The sequence below is a fragment of the Rhinolophus hipposideros genome (assembly GCF_964194185.1).
Source record: "Rhinolophus hipposideros genome assembly, chromosome: 21".
Taxonomy (NCBI): domain Eukaryota; kingdom Metazoa; phylum Chordata; class Mammalia; order Chiroptera; family Rhinolophidae; genus Rhinolophus; species Rhinolophus hipposideros.
The window spans coordinates 35,106,061-35,131,973 of NC_138067.1; the positions used below are offsets into that span (position 1 = coordinate 35,106,061).

Sequence of the window (25,913 nt, forward strand, 5' to 3'; positions counted from 1 at the left end):
TATACTGTTTCTTTTTGTCCACCAGACCCTCCTCTCTGGCATTGAAACATGTTTAAGTCTCTTCCACCTTAAACAACCAACCACCAAATAACCTCCCCTCAACCCACACCCACCTGCAGCTCCTACTCACAGTTCAATGACCACGTGGGCCCCAGTGACATCTCCAGCATTCTTCCTGAGCTCCAAACCCCCATCCCTAACCACCTGCCTGGTGCTTCCTCTGATGCCATGTTCACAATAACACTCCCGGCCTTCTTCCTATTTTCTAAGCTTCCAAAAATGGTCTTCAGGGGCTTCCCGTTAGTGTGAGTGTCACCACTACAATGGCTTGTCCCAGAGGCCCAAGAGAGATTTAGGATTCCCTCCCTTTCCTGACCCTCCTATCGATTTCATCGCTGGCTTTATTCCCCATTGCCTCTAGCATAGTCTGAGTGGCTTTGAAAGTGACGTTCACATACCCACTCGTGTCAGAAGAGGCTTGATTAATTCTGGTAAAATATACATAAAATGTACAATTTTAACACTTTTTAAGTGCCTAGCTTTGTGGCAGTAAGTTCACCTTGTTGTGTAACCAACACCACATTCACCTCCAGAAGTTTTTCATCTTCCCAACCTTAAACTCTGTACCCATTAAATAATAAACTCCACAGGTTCCCTCTCCCCCGCCCCCAGTCCCTGGCAACTACCATTCTACTTTTTGTCTCTATAAACTTGAGTACTCTAGATACTCATATAAGTGGAATTATAGAATATTTGTGCTTTTGAGACTGGCTTATTCCACTTAGCATAATGTCTTCACGCTGTATCCCTTTGTGGCATGTCAGAACGCCCTTCCTTTTTAAGGCTGAATCATATTCCATCGTGTGGATATTTTGTTTCTCCATTTACCCATCGGTGGACAGCTGGGCTTCTTCCACCTTGCTGATTAGGAATGCTGCTGCTGATATAAACATGAGCACACAAATCTACATCCATACTTGCTTCCCACAATGTAATTCAAGTAGTCCTTACAAAGCCACGAGTGGGTAAAACCACCGCCTGCTGACAACTCGGTTTTCCAACACTCGCAGGGGAGACCTCCCCGTCCTAGTTCCTTGAAAACACCTGCTGTTTCTTCGGTGGCCGTGTCCTTCCCTCCCTGCTTCTCCGCATCTTCTTCTTCTTCTTCCCCTTCGGACCTCACCTCCTGCCCATTTTCCTGGGCGAGGAATTCCGCGATCAGCCGCCTTCACTGGGTCAGGGGACTCCCTCCCTCTTCCCCTTTCCCCTCCTGCCACTTGTCACAATTGGCAGCATAGCATCCCGCGTATTTGTGACAATGTGATTACGTTTCCACCACCAGAGGAGAATCCCGCGAGTGCGGGGGCATTCTCCCGTGCTACCGCGCCCGCCGGGGCCTGGCAGGTGGTCAGCGCTCACCAGCGCAGTAATCAATTTCAGTAACAAATCCGTGGGGGCGCAGCTGACTCCTGTCTTTCGGAGGCCAAAGCGCGAGGGCTGGGGTGGCCCCGCGGGCTCCGGCCGCCTGTCCTCCACCCCGCCCTAGCCGTCCCACGCGAAGGTCCTCGGTCCCTAGGGGAGGAGGTTCTGGGGGCCGCCCCCGCCCTGCCCGCGCAAGGGGGGTTCCGCTCCGAGCCTCGGGTCCGCAGCCACCCGGGCGTCCGCTCGGGCCGGGGGCGGGGCCGGGCCGGGGGCGGGGCCGGGCCGGGGGCGGGGCCGGGCGCAGACGTCACTTCCGGTGTACACAGCCGGTCCGGGCGGTGCGCTGCGGCCGGGCGCTTCGCAGGTGAGGAGCGGGCGCGAGCGGGCGCTGCCTGACGCAGGCGGGCGGGGTCGGGGGGAGCCGGTGGCCGGTGGCCGGAGGGTCGCAGCCGGGGTTGGCCGCTGGACCAGCTCGCGGGGCGCCGCTCCGCTCGGGGCCGCAGGGCGCGGGGCCGTAGTCTCCCGCCCCTTGCCCGTCGGCTGTGGAGGACGCCCGGCTGTGGGGGCACTGGCCGGCCGGACGGAAGCCCGGAGGGGCCTCCTGGCTCGTGCCCGGGACCGGGGGGCGCGGGCGGCCGTGGGCTGGGGGCAAGGCGCTCCCTCGGGCCGGCGCCGAGCCCCGTTCCCGGAAGCCCGCGGAGCGCTCGGTGCAGGGACGGCGGCCTGCGGGAGGCCGGGGTCCGTGGGCACTGGCTGGGGACGTGGCCCTCACGCCGCCCCGCGGCTGCCCGGCGGGCTGCGCGCACCTTCCCCGCGGTACCCGGCCGCCTGAGAACGCAGCGTGCCGGCTGCGCTGAGCCGGCTGCCCGCCGGGCCGGGAGCGGTTCCGCGGAGACCCCGGGAGGGCCCACGCGGAGGGGGATGAAGGACCCACGCGCGTGCGGCGAGCGCAGGGTCAGGGGCGTGTCTTCCTGCCCCGTCCCCGGCGAGGAAAGAAGCGTGCCTGCTTGGCACGATAAGAATTTTGTTTAGACTCCTGACAATATTCGCCAGATAAACACTCAGCTGGGGTGGGGGGGGGGCGCTTGGCCGATAGCCTGTTCCCGCCCCTCATCCTCCTTATAAAACCCACTCGTTCTCCTCTCCTCGCAATCAAGACCACAGAAAAAGTGTTGTGAGACGACTTTGTAAAATGACAGTCATCCCCCAAGCTACCAAGTGACAAACATTACTTACCTTTTGGTGGTATCAATACAAAGTAGGTGTGTATTACCACTTTGGTGGGCTTCGCAGGATCTACCGCTGTGTATCGGAATTTAATCAAGCCACGCGGCTGATCATGTAGATTGTTTCCAATTCGTCACAAGATCAAACCATTCTGCCGAAGCATGTGTCTGATTGTTGGTTTGGGATACATTTACAAATGAGACAAAAGGTAGCATTCCTTTTAAAAATACATAGTATTTTTTTTTCATTGACTTACTTGAAAAATTCTTTCCATCCCAGTGTTACAAAATATTCCATCCATGTTTGCTTCTCATTTCACGGTGTGTGTGTGTGTGTGTGTGTGTGTGTGTGTGTTTTCCTATTTAATCTGCTTAAAATTTGACTTTGGTTTAAGATATCAAATATTTTCCTAATGGTTTAGGTGTCCCAATTTTACTGAAAAGTTATAACTGCCATTTTATTGTATTTTAAACCTAAAGTGTTAAGTATGTGTTTGTAAAGAACTACTTACAGATTTCATATTTAGATTTCGTGAATGCTGATCTTAAGTCCACAGTATTTTTTAAAAATCATTTCCCTTTACAAGTCTAGGAAATACTGCATGTTTGAGTTTGTTTCTTTTTTCCCCCTTCTTATCTTTTAAAAAGTGTAGTTTGTCGCTGTTTCATTTGCTTTCTTTCTGACAAGATAACAAGCCATAGGAAGAGTTGAGGTTTGTTGTGGCAACTTTTCAGTCTGGCATTTGAGATTCTAATCTTCCTCTATTTTTGCACACCAATACGTAGGTTAGCATTGGAGACCAAGATAGAAAAGTTCTCAGATTCCCTTGGCAAGCCTAGATTTTTCAATCTAAAATTATCTCTGGATTTTTGGAAGACAGCATGTTTTAAGCATCCTCTTTAAAAATTTTAAAACAAGTTGCACATGATTCTGCTGAAAATTTTGTTAAGTGTTTATTCTGTTGAAAGCCTGAAGTCTCATACACCAGAAGCTTCATGTCAAGTGGGTCTTCCAAGTCTGTAGGAAAATAATTGTATCTGAGAGTTAGTAGGCATGGGTTGGGTGTTCACTTTCTCCCTTTCCCTCCTGTGACTTTGTCCTTAGTGGAAAATGATGACCTTCTAAGGTAGACAAAGAATGTTGGCTTGAATAAGGAATTGCTTTATTTTGGTGTTACAGAAAAAGCAGGATGCCATTTTCCCGTCGTATAAGTTCTCAGAGAGCCTGAATGTGTCAGGGGTTGTGCTTGAGGTGTCCGTATCTCTACTGAAACTGTCCTCTTGAGGGTCCCCTAATTGATAGATGCAGTGGCTGCTGCTTACTCATTTCCCTTGACCTTCACCATGTAAATATTTGGCATGGTGAGCCACCTTTCTTACTTTTGGGAACGTCCTCTTGGTTGGCCTTCTTGACTTGGAGCTGCTGTGGTCATTTTCTTTGTGACTGTGTTTTTCATTCGACTTTGTTGTTTCTCTTCCTTCCCATATCTGCCTGGGAGCATTTTCTGAAACCTTGCTTCATGCCTTTACCCCTTTTCCCAAATACACGCTCCTTTCCCCTCATTCAGTATGTGACTTCTAGGTAGACATGCACTTCATTTCCTCACCCTGCCTCCACTCAGTGACCCCAACTCAGACTTTGCTGCAAGTAATTTCTTTATCTCCCTCTAACTGACCCCTGGATATGTTCCTGAGGCCATACTTTCTCCAGGTGATGGAGCCCCTCATTGCTTCCCAAGGTGGCCTGTCCTTCATGATCCTAAGATTCTAATTAGCTGATACATCTTTCTTCTTGATTTGGGTTATATTTGCCATTTGCTTTCTAGCCCTACAATTTGATTTAAATTTTGTACCTTTGCTCTAAGGGACTTTAGGCATAATCTGGTCCCACCCTGGATGAGAAAAATGAGACCCGGTGCGTTTAGTCATGAATTTAGTTAGCTCATATTTATGGAGTAATTTGCAGAATAGCCCAGTTGTTGTACTGGAAGATTGGAATACAGAGCTGGAAGGCCCAGCCTGGGGAAGAAAACCAAATGAGCAATTGCCATAAAGCATCATTAAGTGTCTAGAAGCAGGAGGCACATATAAGTTCCACCAGGTTTTAGAGATCTTGCCTGTTTCATTCACTGCTGTTATCTCCAGGACCTAGTTCTGGGAACAGTTAAGTTTTTTGCTGAATGGATCAGTGATCATCTGAGAATGAATCAGAATAAATGTTACACAAATCAGCCATCTAGAGAGAAGATACAAGCCAAGAGACATTTTGTAAATGTAGTTGGAGAATTTCAGGGAAAACTTTAAGTTCAACCAAAATGACCCAGTTATAACCCCAGGAAGGCATGATTGGAATGTGTTTGTAGCCTGAATGCTTAAACTTAATTTTATATCCTCAGAAGAAAGACTGCATTTCTAGAAGGAGAGGGTTGGTATGTGTCTGTGGAAATTGAGGTGGTGGGTCCGAGAGAGGACTTGGGTGATGTGTCCATAGCATTGTCTGGGGCTTTAAGCAGAGGAACTGTGCCGTTCCTCACTGGGTCTCTGCACTACCCTCCTGTTGAGGCCTTTAGCCGGGAGAATCATTCCCTTACTCTGCTTCTATGCTCTTAATACCCTCTGATTAGAACATGGGTTCACACGAAGATTTCCTGCCAAGGAGAGTAGTGAGTGGTTGAGAGCTCTGCATCCAGACTGCTTGGGTCAGATCCTGGTCTTGGGATCAAGCTGGCCAATCTCTCTGTTTTCCCATCTGTAGAATGGGGATAATAGTAGCACCTTCCTGTTTGCTGCCTGGCACCTAAGTGCTCAGTAAGCATTAGCTTGCACCAGTATTTGTAAACTTAGTAACTGCCCTTCTGGTTAATAACATCCATTATCTTGGAGCTTAGATAGATAGCTTGAATCAGTTCCGCTGAACCTGCTTGTTCCTGGGTGCACTGACAAAGCTGAGCTCCAGAATGTGGAAGTCATGACAGATAGGCTCTTCCCAAACTGCTCAAGCAGAGAATCCAGCTGCAGTTGTCAGGGAAGACTTCCTGGAGAAGGTTGTGCTTGAGCTGGGTACTGTGGGAAAAAGTGAGTCCAGCACCACAATGAGGGGAGAAGACTTAGGCAGGGTGATCGCAGGTACAAAGGTGTAGAGGTGAGCAAGCCTGAGGTATGTGAGCTGCTGGAGATGTAGGGTAAAGGGTGGACAGGTATCAATAGAGGAGTAGAGAGAAATGAGATTGGAGAGGAACGTGAGACCAGCTCTTGAGGAAATAATAATATCTAACTTACAGGGTGCTAACAATGCACCAGGTACAAATATCAATCCCTTAGACTCACTGTGCTAGCCAGGTTTGGTGCTAAGTGCTTAGTGTACATTACCTTGTTTAGTCCTCCTAACAACTCTGTGATGTAGATACTTAGTATTAGAGAAGTGACATGTTGAATGTTACTTGGTAGGTGTCTCTTGATTCAGCCTTACACATTTCTGCAAGGTTGATCCTTGATGTTTTTTTTTTGTGATTCCTGTTTCCTGATGAAGCCCAAGCCCACCAAGATCCTCTGACTTCATGAAACCATCTTGGGTTGAATTGTGACAGTATGTGTATCTTAAAATCGAATAAAACAGCATAGGTGCAGATACACATGGAGCTCAGAGAAATTATATCATTCAGTGAAAAAAGCAAGATGCAGAACAATGTATGTGCACGTTGGTGTGGGAGGGGGGGTGCCGGGGGAGGAACACAACTGAAATAAGTTTCTAAGTGCAGGAAAAAATTTCTGGAATAATGGAAAAGAAACGCTGGTTGCCTTTGGGATGAGTCCCCAGAAATCTAGGCTGTTAGACCGACCTAGCTTTTCTTGCATACTCTTTCGTACAGTACGATTTTTTTCACTGTGTATGTATATTATATTTCAATTAAGAAATAAAATTTAAAATGTTTTCTGTGTAGATAGCAGTCATTTAGAGAGAGAATATAGCATAGAGATTAAGAGCAGGACTCTTATCTAGATTGCTTGGGTTCGAGTCCTGCCTCTGCCATTTTACTAACCACTAATCTCTAAATATTATAATCTTTCTTGACCTCATTTGACCCTGTCTGAAAATGGGGAGGTAGTACTACCTACCTCCTGGTGTTACAGTGAGGCTTAAATGAGTTAATATTTGTGAGGTCCTTAGAACAGTTACTGACAGGTGTGGGGTTTTGTCGGTCGTGGTGTTGTGGCCCTGTACTGGGTACCACGGCGAATGTGACGATGAGTCCAGGCTCCGTCTGTGGCCTTACAGTTCATTCAGAAGGGAAAGCATACAAAGCTAAGACGAGCAATGGAAGTGGAGGCTGCTGGAGCTCAGGACAGGCTCCATGGGAACTGAAGGGGCTCAAGATGGTTTCATCAAACCAGTGACTCTTAAATAAGGGTAACTTCTAGAAAAAGTGAAAGGAGAGTAAAGGGCACAAAGGGACTTGTTCCAAAGGTGATGTGTGTTCCAGATGGACAGAGGTAGAGGAATGAGCTAGGAAAGGGCTTTGGGGAAGACTGAAATTGGGATATGTTGTGTGATGGCAGGTCATGGTTATATGGCAGAGTTTTCCTTAGCATATATAAAATAATGATACGATTTCTAAACGATGACATCTTGGGCTTGATGAAATGTGGTAGCTCTACCTTGATCTTTCACATGGTTCGGTGTTTCTGTGTAATTTACTTAATGACCCCCTTAATGCAGGGCATGTGGGTTACTTCCAGGTTGGTGCTTATGACAGTGTTGTTAGTGAGCTTCCTGGGTGCAGGCCTCCATATTTACTGAGTCTGTTTCTAGGATTCATTTCTAGATGTTTGCTTGCTTTTTTTTTTTTTTTTTTTTTTTAACCATTTTGACTATGTTCCTTGTATCTGGGCCAACTGTCAGATAAGATATGTGCTTTTTCAAATTGGTAGTTGCAGAGTGTAGATCAGAGCTAAATGTTACCTAAAAAAAATCTAATTTATTAAAAATGATTTGAAGATTAGGTGCTCGTGAGATGGTAATTATGACTGGGCATCTGAGAATACCTTCCCAGGTCCAAGAGGTGGATGTGTGTGCCTGAGATCAGAGGCAGAGGCTAGCTTGCTTGGTCCCAGACTTGAGTACTTGCTGCAGGCTGTGGTAACCTAGGCAGGGAGAGGTGAGAAAGGGGTCCCTCACATCAGCTCATAAGGACCTATCTTGCCCTTGGGTCTCCAGGTAGGAGAAAATGTGCCGCAGCCTTGTGCGTAAGTAATTTTTAATTCGAGGTGATCCCTTCCTCAGCAGAGTCCAGGTTCTTCTAGCCTGGAGCTGAAAGAGGAGGGAGTAGTGGGCGGTCAAATGGGAGGAGCGGGGATCTGCTCCCCTCTGGAGGACACGGGGCAGCACTCCCTTTAGTTTGTTTCCAGGACTCGGTTAGTTGAGGCCAGAGCTGCAGGAAGGTAAGTACAATGTTTGAAACTTGTTGTAACTATGCAGTATTTGGGGACGAAAAAGTTGGTGTTTTTATTAATAGTAGGTCAGAATAAAGAATTTTAGTAGACGATAAAATGCTGCCCTCCTACTAGTGCCCAGCCTCTTTCAGAGCAGTAGCTTCCACTTACTGAGTGAGACTCAGGATATGCCAAGTGTTGTCCTTTATGGATTTAATCCTCATCACTGAAGATATCGAGGCATAAGAGTTTAAGTAACTTGCCTAAGTTCTTAGAGTTAGTAAGTGCCATTCATTCAACTGATAATTACTGAGAGGAGGAATTCCTATCTAGGTCATTCAGACTCCCAAATCCATACCCGGAGCTACTGCAGTGTGGCCGTGCCCGTTTCCATGCAATCTCTGTGTAGCAGAGCGTCTTACCTCCAAGGTAAGAGCGTGAGCATTTTCTCCTTTTTCTTCCATGCAGGCTTTAAGTAAGCTCCTTGAGAACAGGAATTTTGTCTCATTCTCCACTGCGCCATCCCCAGTGCCTGGAGCAATGCTATGCACATAGTAGGGCCTCAGCAAATGCTTGAATATGTGAAGGCTCCTGGTCTAGATAAGTGGCAGAGCCTGGAAGCCAGTCAGCTGAGCCACTGCAGGCCTGCTGTCCAGAGCTGTCTGCTCTGCCTGTGGGAGTGATGGGGAGGAGGCTCCCTGAGTGTCCTCATTGCTAAATGTTTCACTTGCTGGCAGGTTTGTGGGGGAAGAAAGGGTTCCTCTGCTGTGACTCTGGTTTGCTGTCCTTTGTCAGAGACGGGAAGGGTTGCTGGGTGTATAAAATTGGAGTCAGTGTTCCCAGCCTGGAGGAGGGAACTGCTACAATTATCCATTGATAAAATTTTTCGTGAGTTCCTTAAATTTTCAGAAGTGGTTCTGGATCTAAAGTGTATTTATCTAAAATTTGTATAATTCTTCTCTGTAGTAAGAGAAATAATTTCCAAATTACAGTTTGATTTACCCATTTGTATGTAAGCTTCTTGATAAGTAACTTGTTTTTCCCATTTGAGATCAATTTTGGGTAGGTTCCACAGTGCAAATTGTTAAGAATAAGTAGCACTGTAGAATTTTAAGTTTTCTTATGTAACTTCCTAATGGATACATTAGTTTTCACTAGTTAAGCCTTTTAGTGTTTTGTTTTTTTTTTTTTTTTTTTTACAAATTTGGAAATTTTGGATAACTGGGCTAAAACTAGGCTTAAACAGAGCTGAGTGGGTCAAGGCTTTTTCATGCTATAACACACTAACAAAAATGAACTGCAGGTTTTTAATACATGCAGAAATTTTGGAATTTTTTTTTAACAAATTGTGTTTGAAAAATTACATCAATGCTTTGTGATTTTAAAAAATGATTTACTTTAAAGTAGTTATTCTCACTCCTTGATTTACACTTGAATTTCCATCAAGCAGCACAATTTGTTGTTGGGAAGGTTTTCATAGTGCTTGGGTTTGTTTGATGTGAAAATTTTTAATGGTCCGAAGCCATTTTAGTTTATAGATAAAAACTTCATTTCACCTTAGCAAATTTTTAAGGAAGTTTAAGAGCCAGCTTTGGTCACCCTTTGGTGATGTGTGGTTGATGTTTACAGATAAATCTTTTCTTGGCAAGGCTCTGTCACCTCCCTCCCCCTTTTTCCTTCTTTTGAAAATTTCTGTTTAACAAAGAAATTTTTGGACTCAGAGTGTTCCTGTAATAAAATTATTTCAGAAGTTCTAATACTTGTTTTAACAGCAGTAGGCTTTGAGCATTGGTCTTTGCACTTCATGAGAAAACTAAACACGAGTCTTGCAATACAGTAAGATAATTTCTTACCAGGAAATTAGACAGATAGCTAGGTCTGTCCTCAGCAGGACTAAATTATAATGGATATTTTTTCACTAAATTTTCACCATTTTTCTTTATATGAAAGTGAATATATGGTGATTACCTTCCATTTAGTTTATTTTTCTATTTGTTTATTTATGTAGTGACTATTTAAAAAAATAAACTAGCCTTTGATCTTCCTTTTTGCTTCCATCTAAAATACCCTCAATTTAAACAACATTTAAACCTGCCCTTCATCTATATGACTGTTCAACCCATTTGGCCTATCTTTTTTTTTTTTTTAACCTGTGTTATTTTGAAACTAAATTTCACCTCCGTTGACTGTGTGGTTAGAAAATTTTTTTCTTCTGCTTAAATGGAATTATCAGTTGTTTGTAGATTACCAAATGTAAAAACTCTTCAGATCCGCTAATGATAACTTGCTTTGTTTTGTAGAGGAATGTCATATTTTGTGGGGATAAATTGTTACGGAGCAAAAGTCAACACTAACGACGTCAGGTGTTACCACGTGGAGGCGGGCCAGAAGCTCCTTGACAGTGGGCACTGCTAGCCCTGTATTCTGGGGGCCTTGCGAGCTTTTAGGCGCAACTCACAAGATTGAGCGCTGTTGGTGGGACAGGTGTAGAAGCATCTTTATTCGAACTATCAAGCTATGATTAGAATTATTTAAAATTCTATGATTAGAATTTGTATTAGTAGGGGTTTTTCTAGCTACTTGAGCTTTCATAACTCAATATAGGATAACTTAGGCTTCCGATTTTGTCAACTGATCAGTTATTTAGTAACTTTTTGTTTTGTTTTAAGCAGTTTTAGTAGCCACTTTCTGACTAGAAGGGAAAAAAATAGTTTAATCTCAGCCTCCCTATAGTTTTTTCATTGACGTATTTTACTCTGATAGGACTTTACTGTTTCAGGAGTTTCCACGTGATTCTTTAACATGCTTTGGTATTAATTCCTTGGAAACTGTTTCTGTATAATAGGCTAGTGTCCAGTTTTGCACATAGTTTTCTTTGGGGGCAGTGTGGACTTGGTGGACCCAGAAGTGCCACTTCCTTTCCTCTGGCCTTGGCTCTCCATGCCTGCCTTTCCGTTCTCATGTTTTAATGATACCCTCCCTGCTCAGTGATTTGTGTTCAGGAAGCTGGGCAGTGATTACTTTTGTTTCTGCTTTGTGAACTTCCTCCCGCACTTCCTATTTTTACCAAGCAACTACAGGAAATGAGGCAGCTCCTGGCTGGCTGCTGCTGAGCCTGACGTGAGGTGGGAGAGGAGAAGGCCTTAGGGCCTGAGGCATTCAAAGCATTTTCCACCTTTGTCTCTTCACTACCTTCTTCCTGTAGGAATCATAGGGACACCATTGGGTTGAGATGACCATATGTCTTGCTCAGCCTTTTTTTGGTGGGGTGGGGGAGCAGGTGCTGCTCCGCTGGAGGAAAGCTTTTGTGAAGTAGGTGAGGATCACCGTGTGGGTGGGACATAGTGGCCCTGTGGACCAGCTGCGGCGCTGTCGTGGGGGAATAGCGTTGCAGGAGCAAAGGGTCTGTTTAAGGGACCTCTTGCGAGTAAGGCTGGAAAGATGGATTCTGTTTACTTTGTGGGGGCCTTGACTGGCAGGCTTGGAACTGAATGGATGCCCCCTTGAGATCTCTGACCAGGACCTACGCCTCCTTCCTTTAAATTCATGGCATTTGTTTTCTAAACCACTTTCTTAGCATTGCCCCACCTCTTCCAGTGATACCTCTTAGGGACCTGTCGTAGCATAATTTATGGGGAAGTTTGTATCATCTTCCCAGAAAGAAGTAACTTTTTATATATTAGGCAACTGGAATATGGAAGGAGCTCACAGCATTTGTTTAGCAGAGTTGCTCAGTAGAGGGACATTATTGACCTGGGTGGATAATTCTTTGTCGTTAGGTGGACAGGGTCAGAGGGCCATACTGCGCATTGTAGGACATTTAGCAACATTTCTGTCCTCACCCACTAGCACTCCCTCAGTTGACAACCAAAAAATGTTTCCAGAATGTCCCCTGGGCGTGTGTGTGTGTGTGTGTATGATCATCTCCACTTGTTGAGAACCACTGTGTTAAAGGATTGAATACTGATTTCCTAATTTTGTGAAGTGGAATAAAATAGAATGTTTGGTTCCTTGGGATTGGAGCCATTTGTTAGTTTCTATTCCAGTATCTGACATTCTCATTCATTGTTGGTGTGCTGCTTGGGTTTTGCTGTCGTCTGTCAGCCGGCATGGTGGTATACCTTCTGTGTGCTGTCCCTGCAAGAGCTGGGGCCCCAGCATCTGGCAGCCTGGCCTCCGGTCCTCATAAAAGGCCTTCTCTCTCAGCCTTGAATGTTTGTCTCGGAATGCTAGTTCCTTGGAAGCTGAACAGTGCTGGTATAAGAGAGAGAATGAGAGGCATTTAGGGTGCAGCAGTGATGGTCGCCAACATTTACGGAGCCGTTGCTGTAGGACAGGTGAACGGGATTGAACTGCGAACTGGGGTGAACAGGACTGGCGGGATTGAACATAAGGGGTAGAAAGGTAAGGGGACGGGCAGGGCTCACACCGTAGGTTTAGGCTCCGGGTGGGAAGTGCCTTTGACCAAGGCAGTAAATACAGCAAGAGGAGCAGGGGATGCAAAGATGACTAGGTAAATTTGAAGGACCTCAGGAGATGTCTCAAGAGTCTAGTCTTGGGAGATAAGGGTCTTGACCGCACAGTTGAATTTGGGTGTCATCAGCAATGGAATGAGCTTGAGCCCCTAAAGAGAGATCACTTTTCATTATTCCAGATCAACTTGCAGTCAGTCCCAAGAAGCCGAGAGCTTTAAACAATCTCCTAAGAGTGAGAAACAATGTCATGGGCTAGATATTTTTAGAGGTGGAACAGTACAGTGATGGAGAGCTCAGCCTCCGGTGGCAGACTCCCAGGCCCCAGATCCAGCTGTCGGCGAGTACCACCTTATCCATGCGGCAAGAACTTGAAGAACTCACTTAACCTCTTTAGATGCCTCACCTACTTCACAGGGTCATCATGAGCATGAACTTAGGTAACAGGTATAAAGAGCCTAGCGCCGTGCCTGGCACTTAGTACCTGTGCGCTTCATGTCAGCTGTTTTTATTTTACAGTTCTAGTGAGCATTAAATGAGATTATGTACCTAAAGATCTACGTATAATGCTACAAGGTGGATACTTTGTAGGCTTTTAATGAATGGTCTGTTTTGTTGAGAAGGACTTGTATGAACATGGTATGCCATCAGTAGCTTTTTTTTTTTTTTTTTTTTTAAGCAGAACCTTATTTCTAGCACTTAACTACTGCCTCCGTGAATGACAAGGCTGGCCGTATGAATGCGGTATAGAAATAACCATTAAATAACACTAAGAATGAACTAATCATTCAACACATACCTGTTCAGTGTTTACAATGTACTTAGCCCTCTCAAATATCTTGAATGAGCTCAGTGAACTCGAGGGTTGGAGATGGCTGAGAAAAACACGAAGGAAACTGGCAGCTGTGATATAGTATGTTACCATACAGCAAAGGTCATGCTGAGACAGGGCCCACACCGGGCTCTTAGGGTAGCACACAGAGGCCCTCCAGCTCAGTCGTATCAAGGTGGCTCGCCCACGAGGCGTGAGAGTAAGCCTGGAGAGCTTTCCAGGCAGAGGGAGCTGAATCTGTAGGTGGTGAGCGGGAAGATGGCAGAAGCAAGAACTGGGCAGTGTTGGGCAGAGATGGGGCGGGGGCAGTGGGAAAGAAAGTTGGGAAGGGTAGTGGAGAGCCATAATGGATTTTTAAGCAGGAGAGTGGCATGATTAAATTGGCTCTAGAAGAATCACACAGCAACCAGAGGGAAGCATTCCAAGCATTTCGAAGATCACTCCCGAGGCTGTCTGTAATTGAGGCAAGAGGTAAAGCTGGTCTGAACTTTGGATTGGCAGTGAAGATAGAGGGAAGGGAAAAGACCTGAGAGATAGTAGGAAGGCAGGGAAGAGGTGACTGAGTGATTGACTGGCTGTAAAGGAGAGAGATGACTAGAGGATAACTCAGGCTCCTGGGGCTTGTTCAGGTAGGCAAATGGCCACACCCTTCACCAAGACGGGGAGGAACTGAAAGACTAGGACAGTTGGTTTGGGGCATGACTTGCAGACCCGTCCAGTCGGCAGTTGAATATTTGGGGTCTGGAGCACAGGAGAAAGACCTGGGTTAGAGAGATGGATTTGGGGATCCTCCCCAGGGAGAATATGTTGATCTTAGAAAGGGGGCAGAGCATCGAGCTCTGAGGAGTCACACAGTACTTCAGGTCTGTCAAGGAGGGGGTGCTTCACAGAGGCAACAGAAAAGCCACAGGGGCAGGAGGAGAACTAGGAGCACCACCGTCTTTTCATATCCCTCTTTTTAATGTGGTGACATAGAAGGGGAGCCAAAAAAGGAGAATCATAAGAGAGAGAAGAACTGAATCTTTGTGGCATTTTTTTCTTGCCTGGATAGATATTTTTAATTCATGAATGTTGAGAATAAAATTCTTCAAAGCATTTTTCTGGAGTGCATTTCTAAATATGGCTTGTGTCATTCTGAACTGACAAGGAAAAAAAAAGCCATGGGAATGGTTGGGCTTTGAACTTCATAAACACTAACTTCACTCATCTCCCTAAAGAATTTCCTGTAGTGTCTCCACATTATCAAAGGTAGACACTTAAATTTACATTATTGTGGACTGGAGAGGAAAGAACTTTCTGTCTTTTTTTTCTCAAGAGAGAATTGTTTGTGGAGTGGTTCATCTTTTTAAAATAACAGCTTTATTGAAATATAACTCGTACCATATAATTCACCCTTTAAAATGAGTAATTTAATGATTTTTAGTATATCCACAGAGTTATACAACTACCATCACAATCAATTTTAGAACATTTTGTTACTCTAAAAAAAAAAAAAAGTATCCATTAGCAGTCATTCCTCACTTCCCATCTACCCCAGCCCTGGGCAACCATTAATCTACTTTCTGTTTCAATGGATTTGACTATTCTGGGCATTTCATATTAATGGAATCATACAATATGTGGCCTTTTGTGTCTGGCTTCATTTACTTAGCATGTTTTCAAGTGTCAATTTATGTCATAGCATGTATCAGCACTTCATTCCTTTTTATGCCTGAATATTATTCCATCATTTGCCTATACTACATTTTGTCCATTTATTAGTTGATAGACATTTGGTTTGTTTCCTCTCTTATTATTATGAATAATATTGCTCTGAACTTTCATATACAAGTTTTTGTGGAGACGTGTTTTTAATTTCTCTTGGATATATACATGGTTGTGGGATTACTTGAATACATGGTAATTCTAACTTTTTAAGATACTGCCAACTGTTTTCCAAAATATCTGCACCGGTTTACGTCCCCATGGACAGTATATGAGGATTCCAGTTTCTCCACATCTGCACCAACACTTGCTATTGTCTGTCTTTTTTATAGCCATCCTACTGGTTGTGAAGTATGCCACTTGTGGTTTTGATTTGCATTTTTCTGATAACTAATTATGTTGAGCACCTTTCAATGTGCTTATTGGCCATTTGTATTGTCTTCTTCAAAGGGTTCATCTATATTTGATCATGAGTTTGGCAAGGTAAATTTCGTTGTAAAACCTGAAACTGTAAAAGAGTAGATGAACATATTTGACTAGAGAAATGAGAGAAAAGTGTGTGTGTGTGTGTGTGTGTGTGTGTGTGTGTGTGTGTGTGTGTTGAAAGATGTAAACAGATGTAAAAGATAAAGGACAGGCTCCCCAGAGAAATAGCCAGCACTCTCCACCCATATCAAGCCTGAGCTTGAGAAACAAGGTGCTTGCCGATCCTGTTACTTAGCTGTGACTTCGGAAGTAGAGACCGTGATCTCGGCTTCGTTCCCCCAGCACCTATGCTAAGACCACAGACGCTGCAACCGCCGCCAGGTTTCTGCAGACCAGTGGTCTGACAAGCAGAGAGGGAGCTTGCCACATGGATGATCCAGATGGAAACATGTGTCAGAATTTCCTTCCTTTTTTAAGCTGAATAATAGTCCATTGTATGGTTATACCACATTTTGTTTATCCATTCGTCAATGAACATTTGGCTTGTTTCCACCTTTTGGCTTTTATGAATAATGCAGCTATGAACATTGGTGTACAAATAACTGTTCAAGTTCCTGCTTTCAGTTGTTGCGTGTGTATACCCAGGAGTGTAATTGCAGGATCATATGGTAATTATCTGTTTAATTATTTGAGGAATTACAATACTATTTTCCATTGTGGCTGCACCATTTTGCATTCCCACCAGCAATCCACAGGATTCCAATTTCTTCACATCCTTGTCAACATGTTATTTTTCTGTGTTTTTTTTCTTCTTTTCAAGCCATCCTGATGGATTTGAAGTGGCATCTCATTGTGGTTTTGTGTTGCATTCCCTAATGATTAATGATGTTGAGCATCTTTTCATGTGCTTATTGGCCATTTGTCTATTTCTTTGGACAAACTACTGTTCAAGTCCTTTGTCCATTTTACAATTAGACTGTTTGGGTTTTGTTTTTGAGTTGTAGAAGTTTTTATATATTCTGGATATTAATTCCTTTTCAGATAATATTATTTACAAATATTTTCTCCCATTCTGTAGGTTGCCTTTTCAGTCTAATGATAGTGTCCTTTGATGCACAAAAGTTTCAATTTTGAATCTGATTTGCCTGTTTTTTCTTTTGTTGCCTGTGTTTTTGGTATCATATCCAGGAAATCATTGCCAAGCCCAAATTCATTAATTTTTATATATTTAATGAATTTTGCTCCAGAAGAGTTACTCTTTTTGATGCTTAAATTGTTCCATTATTGGACATTAATAGAGCTTATTCTTCAGGTTAACTCTGGGTCCTTTTGATATGAACCAGGTAGTAGTATTAGATGGGTTCCCTGCTTTCTGGCCTGATAAAAATTCCGGGGCTTGTCTTTTTGTTTCTGATCCCAGATCTAGAATCGGGCATTTCCATAGAGAGCTCTGATTCTTTTTGGTGGGAAGTAGTATTAGGGGCATTCACTGCAACTGGGATGTGAATTCTTTTAGGTCTTTTCCATAAAGTAAATACGAACTTTTTGGAAAGAAAGATGAATCGTAATTTCATATTGATGTTTCAAATTCACATAAAGAATTAAAGGATTTTATTTATTTGATTTCATATTCGTGTCTCTTCTTCTATTGACTGTAACACCAGAGAGGTACAGTCAAAACACTGTTTTAACTTTAAGTAAACTTCTATGTTGTTATGCCACCACTTTGATAAATAGTTTAGGTTCATTTGTCTGTTTTTCATTTTTAGGGATTGTTTCCCGTTTGATTTACTTTTAAAAAATTATATAAAATATTTACATGGTTCTAAAGATCCAACTCTAAAGCAAGGTAGATGAGAGCAGTACGACTTCCTTCCTTTCCTTTGTTCTTCTCTGTACCTCATAGGTAAACATTGTTATTGGTTTATTTTTCCATTGTTTACTATATTTTGCCATGTATAATGTGCACGTTTTTCCCAAATTTGTGAGAGAAAAATAAGGGTGCGCATTATGCATGGGTCGTTCTATGTAAATGTTTTTTGAATTCTTTTACTTATGTTTATGAGTTAAAAGTGTAACTCTAGAAATCAATAACAGTGCCGTATGCAGAATGATACCCTGGAATACGATAATCAGTTCTGTTGAATTTACGACAAGCTTGACACAACGAAGAGTTGTTGGCCTTCTATGCTGCGTAAATATCGTAAATTTGTTCCCGGTACATAAAATGTCCTGTGCCTTGTGTCTGTTCTTGTGTTTTGTAATTATTTGTTAGATAAAACTTCTTGTACCATAATATATTTAAAAATGCTAAAATTCCTTTCTAATACAAAAATCAAGTACCTAAATGTAAACAAAAATTTGAATTAAAAAATTACAATGAAAGAGTTTCCCTGAAAGTTTGGACCAAAAATGGGAGTGCGCATTATACACGACAAAATAGGTTATTTTAAAAAATATAAGTGTGTGTGTGTCTCTCTGTCTCCTATACTCTACTCCACTCCCATTTTATTTCTCCCCTTGTTTTTCATCTTGGCAATCTTATTTCCAAGAATTCTTTCTTGATTTCTGTTTCCTTTATGATTTTGCTTGCTTCTCAGATCTCTCTGAGGATATCAGAATTTCTTTTCAGGTGTTTTCTGGGGCCTAAAATATGTTTCTTCTGGGTCTGATCTTCTTTTCATCTTAGTTGTCCTTTTTGTCCTCTTCGTTTTCTTTCACTATCTGGCGAGCCTTGTCAATGAAAAACTGGGCTGATTATGTAGGTAATTGATAACAGAGGTTCCTGTTCTTCCAACAGTCCTCTTAATAGGAATTGGCTGATGCATTGACCAGGAGTGAAAAGTATAGAGATGAGGTAGATGAACCCATCTCCCACTCCTGATTTCTGTACCTGCTGACTCAAAACTGGGCATTTATCGAGCTCCTCCAGGATAAAGGGTTCTGCCTCTCTGCCCACCTTTGACACTACATGTTCTGGGAAGTGTCTACCTCTGCTCTGGTCTGTCCTGTCATACAATTAGCTGCTTTCTCTCCATCTTCTAGAAAGTGGCCAGCGTTTAAGTAAACTTCTCATTACTGTTATGCTGTGATTCGCTTGTGAACACATCTTTACTGTTATGTCATTGAGATTTGGGGAAAGTAAGGAGGTAAGACTATTTATTTAGCCTGTCATCTTGAAATGAAGCTACTTTGTGTCATACCATTGCTGTCAACAGAACTGCTTTTCACTTCATTTTTCTCTGTTGGCTTAATGACTGAAATGGATTTAAAATTTGTTCTCTATGTTCACAAATGATAGCGATCATATCACTGAAACGTATGATGCTGCCCACACTAGGATATGTGGATTTCTACTCAGTTAGGGATTGGGTGACTTTATAAGACCTTGTTTGTCAGTAACTTTTCCCCAGAAAAGTGGAGGTAACAAAGCCTTCTTACTTTCACTTATTATGTGGGAATAATAGTAAGATCATCAAGCATTTAGTCCTTAATACGTGCCAGATGTGATTCTTCGTGCTTTATGTGTATAAATTAATTTAACTCAATAACAGTAGTTACTGTTATTATCCCTATTTTACAGACGATGAAACTGAGACACAGAGAGGTTAAACAACTTGCCCAAGGTCACATAGCTGGTAAGTGGCAGAGCCAGGATCTCACCCAGTTAGTCCACCCCCAAGGCCACCTTTTATCCGCTGGACTCTCCAAAGGGAAGCTCTTCAGATTTTCTCAGGATGACCACTTTTATATCTTATCAGTTATGGATATAAGAAAGTCCTTTTTACTTTGTGTAGTTTTAAGCATGTTCTTTGTTATTATTTGAAATAGAAATTACTGATAACTTTGCAGAAAGGAATCTTTTAAATGATGTAATCATATCTGAGTTCAATTTTAATCTGTTGAGAACTTTTGCAAATTATTGTGGTGTTGAAAAGATATGACATCTCCAAAAGTGTCTTTTTCTGCTATGTGTTTGAGAATCTTAGGCAGCAGTAAAACTTACAAACACAGGACTTAAATCTTACAAGTCTTGGCTACAACTAATTTCTGAGGTCTTTCACAGTGCCTATTTATTTCCATGTAGCATGAATAGTGAGTGGATTCATAAATAATGAATATTTTCCCAGTGAGAATTCTTTTTAAGAAAAGAAATGTGCTTAGATAGATGGAACATGTTTTAGCCCTTCAGGCAGATAAATAGGGGTTGAAAGCATTCAAAAAACAGTAAGACAGCATGGAGAAGAATTTTATTTTTTAAAAAAGTAAAAGTGATATATCCAGGTGCTTGTATACACGTCTGTGTGCATTTTAAACTTTTTATTACAGAAATGTTTATTCATTTAAACAGCAGTAGAGCAGATAATATGATGAACCTCATGTACCCATCACCCGGTTGCCAACAGTATTTTGTCAGGGGATATTATCACTGCTGTGAAGACTACTCCTTAGATGGATATTACCACCTTCTCTGCATATTGTTCCTTGCCAAATCTGATTTGAAAATAATAGAACTTGAATGTTATTTCAGTTCCATAATGTTTCCTTGAATTCAGCATTGTCTAATTTTGATTCCAGAAAAGATCAGCATAGGAGTACCAGGTCTGTTAAAAATAAAACCAGTTTTCATCTTAAGGGGTTTGTGCCTGGAGAAGAACCCCAGGCTTGACTGTGTGACTTAAGTGGTCTCGTTAGAAGCAATTAGGATACAAACAGAAGTTTCCATTGAATTGTCCAACTAGCCCCTTGGTTCTCAGAAAGAGGGTCATTGATCACATGGGGGGAGAGGTTCCCGTGCTGGTCTTTGGTTGAATAGGAGTGTTGGTAAAACACCGGAGTCGCGGTGCGTGGTGTCCACACAGTCAGCGTCTTCAGGATCTGTGCTCGGTGCCCTCCTCCTCGTCGCCGTCAGCAGGTTTTCAGCTGAGCATTTTGGTCCTCAAATTATAGCGTGCATCAGCATCACCTGGGAGGCTTCTCTGCTCCTACCCCCAAAGATTGATTTGTTAGATTTGGCTTGTACCCCAGGAATCCACTTTTCTTTTTTTTTTTTATAATTTATTGGGGTGACAATTGTTAGTGAAATTACATAGATTTCAGGTGTACAATTCTGTATTACATCATCTATAAATCCCACTGTGTGTTCACCACCCAGAGTCAGTTCTCCTTCCATCACCATATGTTTGATCCCCGTTACCCTCATCTCCCACCTCCCACCCCCCCAGGAATCCACATTTCAATAGTCATTCTCTTAAGAGTGGTATTCTGATTCTCATATCAGGGAAGGAAGTCCTTCAGCCAGGATTGGTTTTCATTGACTCCTTTCTTTTCATTCTAGCCTTAAAAAGGTTAATGTTAATATGGCATCTTGTGAAAAAAATTACTTAAAACGTTTCCATTCTTAATAACATGTTCAGTGGCTGTTATGACCACCCCCTGTACACTGGTATGACCTATAGACGACTTATTGTAATGCAGGTGCTCCTTTGGTCCTGGACAGTTCAGTTCTGATGCTCATGGTGTAAGGACCACACCTTGAAAATGTGGGTGCATACATAGGCAGTGAGTGGTGTGGGTGCAAAAGGGTCCCAGCTGTGTTTCTCTTTGGTTTCCCTGAATGCGTTAGCCGGAGCCTTGGGCCTCCGCTGCTTGGTTACCTGCTGGATCAACACTAGATGCAGGAAGTGAGGTTCCGTTTCCCCAAAGTGACCTGTTGCCTCCAGCTCTATGTAGCCTTCCTGTGTGGGGAAGGGAAGCACAGGGAGTGCGGAGGGCAGGTGGTTATTCACCTGGGGCTCCAATGCCAAAACTGAGTGGAAACTTGGGTGGTTTGAGTATGTGTTCGACTAAGGAGTGTTCTTTCATCAATTTCTCAAAGAAATCTGTGCCTTTTCCCTCCCCACCGCCTTCTACTCCCCCACTCTGCATTACATGCACGCAACGAAGAGCATGTCCTAGAGCAGCCTGTGTAACAATCACCTGGCCGGCTGTGGGGACTCCGCATGACAATATAGCTTCTCCTGTGGGGAATCTGAATTGCTTTTGCCATCTGGTCAGAACTGCACAACAGATAGCTGAGCTGAGTGGACAGCTATGGCCAACTGTAGTGCTCACCACATTATTCCATATCTCCATTTCCCAGCCTCTCTTGTAGTTACACTGGCACCGTGTGACTAATTCTGGCCAAAGGGCTGTGAGAGGAAGTGGTGTGTGTCACTTCCAGTGAGAAGCAGTAAAAAATGGGTATGAGTGTCTTTTTTGTGTGGTAAGGTGACTATGGAAAACACAAGTTGAAGTGATGTCCCTACAAGTTGAAGAAGGGCTGCAAGACCCACATTGAACTTCATGTGAGCAAGAAATAAATCTTCATTAGGTTAGGCCACTCGTTTAGAACAAAGTGTTTATGTATGTCTTTGGAGTTCTGAGAGTCAAGATACCCAAGTCTGATCCTGACACTATGTGGTCTAGTGCAAAACATTTACTATCCTGGGCTTTATTTTCCCCTTGTCTATAAATTGAAGGACTTAAATTAGAGGACCTTTAAGGGCCAGGTTCTGGATAGCATCATTTAAATAGAGATTTCCAGGTGGAGTATGAAGAGGAGACTAAGTCTGACATTAAAGGTATCCATGGAAACTTACCTTTTATGTACTTTTTTTTATTACAAAAGGTGTTGTGTACCTTTTGCTGTTAAATAAGAAGATACGGGAAATGGCAAAAATGAAATACATTTTTTTTAAATAACAGCTTTATTGAAACATAATTCATATACCATATGTGTTTTAGTGTATTCAGAGTTGTGCAGCCATCACTACTGTCCAACTTCAGAATCTTGTCAGCACCCTAAAGAAACCCATTAGCAGTGACTCCCTGATCCACAAATATGTTTTCTGTTTCTGGATTTGCCTGCTCCGGACATTTCATGGCAATGGGATCATATAATTTGTTGCTTCTTCATGTGTCTGGCTTCTTGAGAGTAGAATTGCTTGGTCATCATCTGACAATTCTCCGTGTAACATTGAGAGGAACTGTCAAATTGCTTTCCATAGTGGCAGCATCATTTTGCATTCCCACCAGCAATGTAGGAAGGTTCCAGTTTCTCCACATTCTCGCCCACACTTCTGTTTTGTTTTTTGTTTGTGTTTGTTGTAGTCATCCTGGTATGTGTGAAGTGGTATCTTTTTGTGATTTTCAATTGTATTTCCTTAATAACTAATTGTGTTGAGCATTTTTTGTTGAGCATTTTTTTCCTTCGCTTATTGGCCAGTTGTATATCTTTGAAGAAATGTCTGTTCAACTTCTTTGCCCATTTTTTAATTGGATCATTTGTCATTTTGTTGAATTTCAAGAGTTCTTTATATATTCTGGATACTAGACCCTTAACAGATACATGATTTTCAAATATTTTTGCCCATTGTGGGTTGTCTCTTCAGCTTGGTATGACCTTTGATGCACATTTTTAATTTTGATGAAGTCCAATTTTTCTAGTTTTTCTTTTGATGCTTGTGCTTTAGATGTCATGTCTTAGAAACTATTGCCTACTCATAATCCAAGATCGCAAAGCTTTATACATATTTTCTCCTAAGAGCTTATAGTTTTAGCTCTTACATTTAGGTCTTTGATTTATTTTGAGTTAGTTTTTGTATATCGTATAGGGATCCATATTCACTCTTTTGCGTGTGGGTATCTACTTGTCCCTCTATTGTCCCTCTACTTGTCCCTTGCACCCTCTATTGAAAAGACTGTTCTTTTTCAGCTGGGTTTTGGCACTTGTCTAAAATCAGTTGACCATAGATGTAGGGGTTTTTCTAAATTCTCAGTTTTATTCCATTGAGATCTATCTATCTGTCTGTCTGTTTGTCTGTCTATCTATTTGTCTGTCTATCTCATGCCAGTACTCCACTACCTTGATTACTATAGCTTTGTAGAAGGTTTTCAAATCAGGAAGTGTGAATCCTCCGACATATTTTTTTCAATATTTTTTTGGCCATGTTGGGTCCCTTGTGTTTTCATATAAATTTTAGGATCATCTTGCTCATTTCTATTAGAAAAGGTAGTTCAGATTTTGATAGACAGTTGCATTGAATTTGTAGCTGAATTTGGTGAAGTAGTATATTTTTAAGCATTACAAGTTTCATTCAAATAAACTTTAGAAGCATGTAAAGTTAAAAAAAAAAACAGTTTCATGTTTATGATAATTTTTTAAAATTTAGGTAAGTATACGGTTCTTTCTTGGCCTTCCAGGACCATCTGGCAGAGCCATGGGGGTGGACTCTCAGACCAGAGACACCAGCACGCAGCACCGAACAGAGGAGTGCTCCTCAGGGCTGCTCAGGACACTCAGTGGGGTCAACTCAAAGCCATGCTTCTCCCTCACGGGCACACAGTTCCTGTGTGAGCAGCCGTCCTCCTTCAGCACTCCTGTGGAGTGCTTCTGTTGTACATCAGAATTCCTAAGGCCACACTGATTATAATGGAGCTCTTGGGTAGAGATGGATATGGTTGCCTCATTGTCCTGAATTTGAAAAAAGAACACCTGGGAACAGATTTCTTACAAGTAGCTGTTTGATATGTTGTTTCTTGAAAAGTTTATACGGTTTTAAGAGGCAAGATTCTCTTGAACACAGAGTTACAAAGGGTGGCCATTTGTGTTGAATTTACATGCTAGCTGAGTTAGGGTTACTACACTTTCAGAGTATGTGTTTGTATCCACAGCACTTTTCTCATCTTTTGCTCTTGTCACTTACCTTCCTAGGTTCCTTATGCCATCACAGAACCATAAAGCAGGCATGGTATTGGCCATGATGAGTGACTTGTATTTATTTTTATCTACAAAATAAGGAAAACAGAAAGAAAGAAAAACCAGTTACCAATAAGTAGACCAAACTATATACAGACATATAGGTTGAAGTGTAATATAGACTAAAGATAATACTCAGTAACAAACAGAGGGTGCCAAAAAAATGTATACACACACATTTTAAGGAAGGAAAAAAATGTATTAAAATTGTAATACTCAGTATATACTGATAACAAAAGAGGAATACAAGTCATGTTTGACTTCTGCAATTATAAGAGGCTCAAAGTGGTTTCCATCAGTGTAATTTTAATACAGTTTTTTCCTTTCTTAAAATGTATATACATTTTTGGGGCACCTTTGTATATTTGAACTATTATGTTTGAAAGAACAGATAGTTCAGGCTACTGTGAACCCCGGTGCTAGCTATGTGAGACTCACACGAGTCCACTGTTGTAGGTATATCAGAAATTACAATCAGAAATATCAAGACATGGGTATTTGAACCTATTCAGTGCCAGGTGTGCTACAGAAGCTACCTCAGAGTATAAGAGCTGGTGCACTCTGCCAGGCTTCCCTTTGAACATCTAGGGGGGAAACTGATACCTAGGTGAGGATGAGAAGAATCCTATCTGCAGACCTCTTGCTAGCCACCCACCTCTAGGCTCTGTCTTTCTGTACATTGCACTTTGGTCCAGCTGGGTATCCTGAACAAACCCTGTGCCATCCTGCTTCGTGGCCTTTGCTATGGTGGTCCTTTCACCTGGGGAGCCTCACCCATCCCTTTGGCACTTGACAAAACCCATCCTACAATCAAGGCCTAACTCAAAGTAACATTTTCTAAATAACAACCTTCCTGATTTCTTTCCATCTTTGCTCATCACTCCCTTTTCCAAATCCCCTTAAAGTTTTATGAGTGCTATACTTATCCAGGCCCTGCTTGACTTGTCAGGTACTCGTGTTAGCTTTGGAATGGTGGCTGTGGAATCGAACTTTTTTTTTATTGCATTATTTTTGTACTGCAACTCAAGGAATCAACTCTTGCTGTTGTACCTGCTTTTGTAAGGTTATAATATGATTTCTTACTCATTTGTAGCCTACCTTTGGGGATAATAGCACTTCAGGAGTTAATGTTCCAGAATTACTCATTGTCCTGTAACTTTCCTAACAATCTTATTTTTTCCCCCTTACAGGAAATGACTTAGAGGCCTTACAATTACATCTGTGCATTCTTGCTTCAGACTTTACAATTGAGGGCCAACCCAGTCTGGAAGCACCTCTTATTAATGTTACAAGGAAACCGCTACCTCAGCAAACAAAAGGCAAGGAGGAGAAGACTTATAATAACAAATGCCATTTTTCAAAAACAAAAACTTGTTTTCCGAAAATATTAAAGGAAATTTGGAAATTTTTCGCATTGAGAAGAAGCTTTACAGGTAAATGGATTTGACAGGCAGGCTCTGTCAAAATTCAGCAGAGGTTTGATCTTCCTTAAGAACTTAGTGTGAGGTAATTCTGTACTACCTTTTAAATCGCTGTTGATCAGCTTGTGGGTTTTTGGGTTCTAACTTTTCTGGTATATTAAAGATACATTATATTACATT

At 42.3% G+C, this 25,913-nt stretch overlaps 1 protein-coding gene across 3 annotated transcripts in view; it reads left to right on the forward strand.

Annotated features, from left to right (window-relative positions):
• The first annotated feature begins 1,759 nt into the window (after positions 1–1,759).
• Positions 1,760–25,913, forward strand: part of GARRE1 (granule associated Rac and RHOG effector 1) — a 71,576-nt gene continuing 47,422 nt past the window's right edge. For 2 of the 3 annotated variants that reach the window (XM_081032952.1, XM_081032953.1), the window contains exons 1-3: positions 2,683–2,857; positions 19,096–19,150; positions 25,503–25,745. In XM_081032952.1, the coding sequence (XP_080889078.1) occupies positions 25,660–25,745 (86 nt within the window). In that variant the 5' untranslated portion in view covers positions 2,683–2,857; positions 19,096–19,150; positions 25,503–25,659. Of the gene's footprint in view, positions 1,787–2,682; positions 2,858–19,095; positions 19,151–25,502; positions 25,746–25,913 lie in introns of those variants that run through there. The other variant, XM_081032951.1, reaches the window with a different exon arrangement.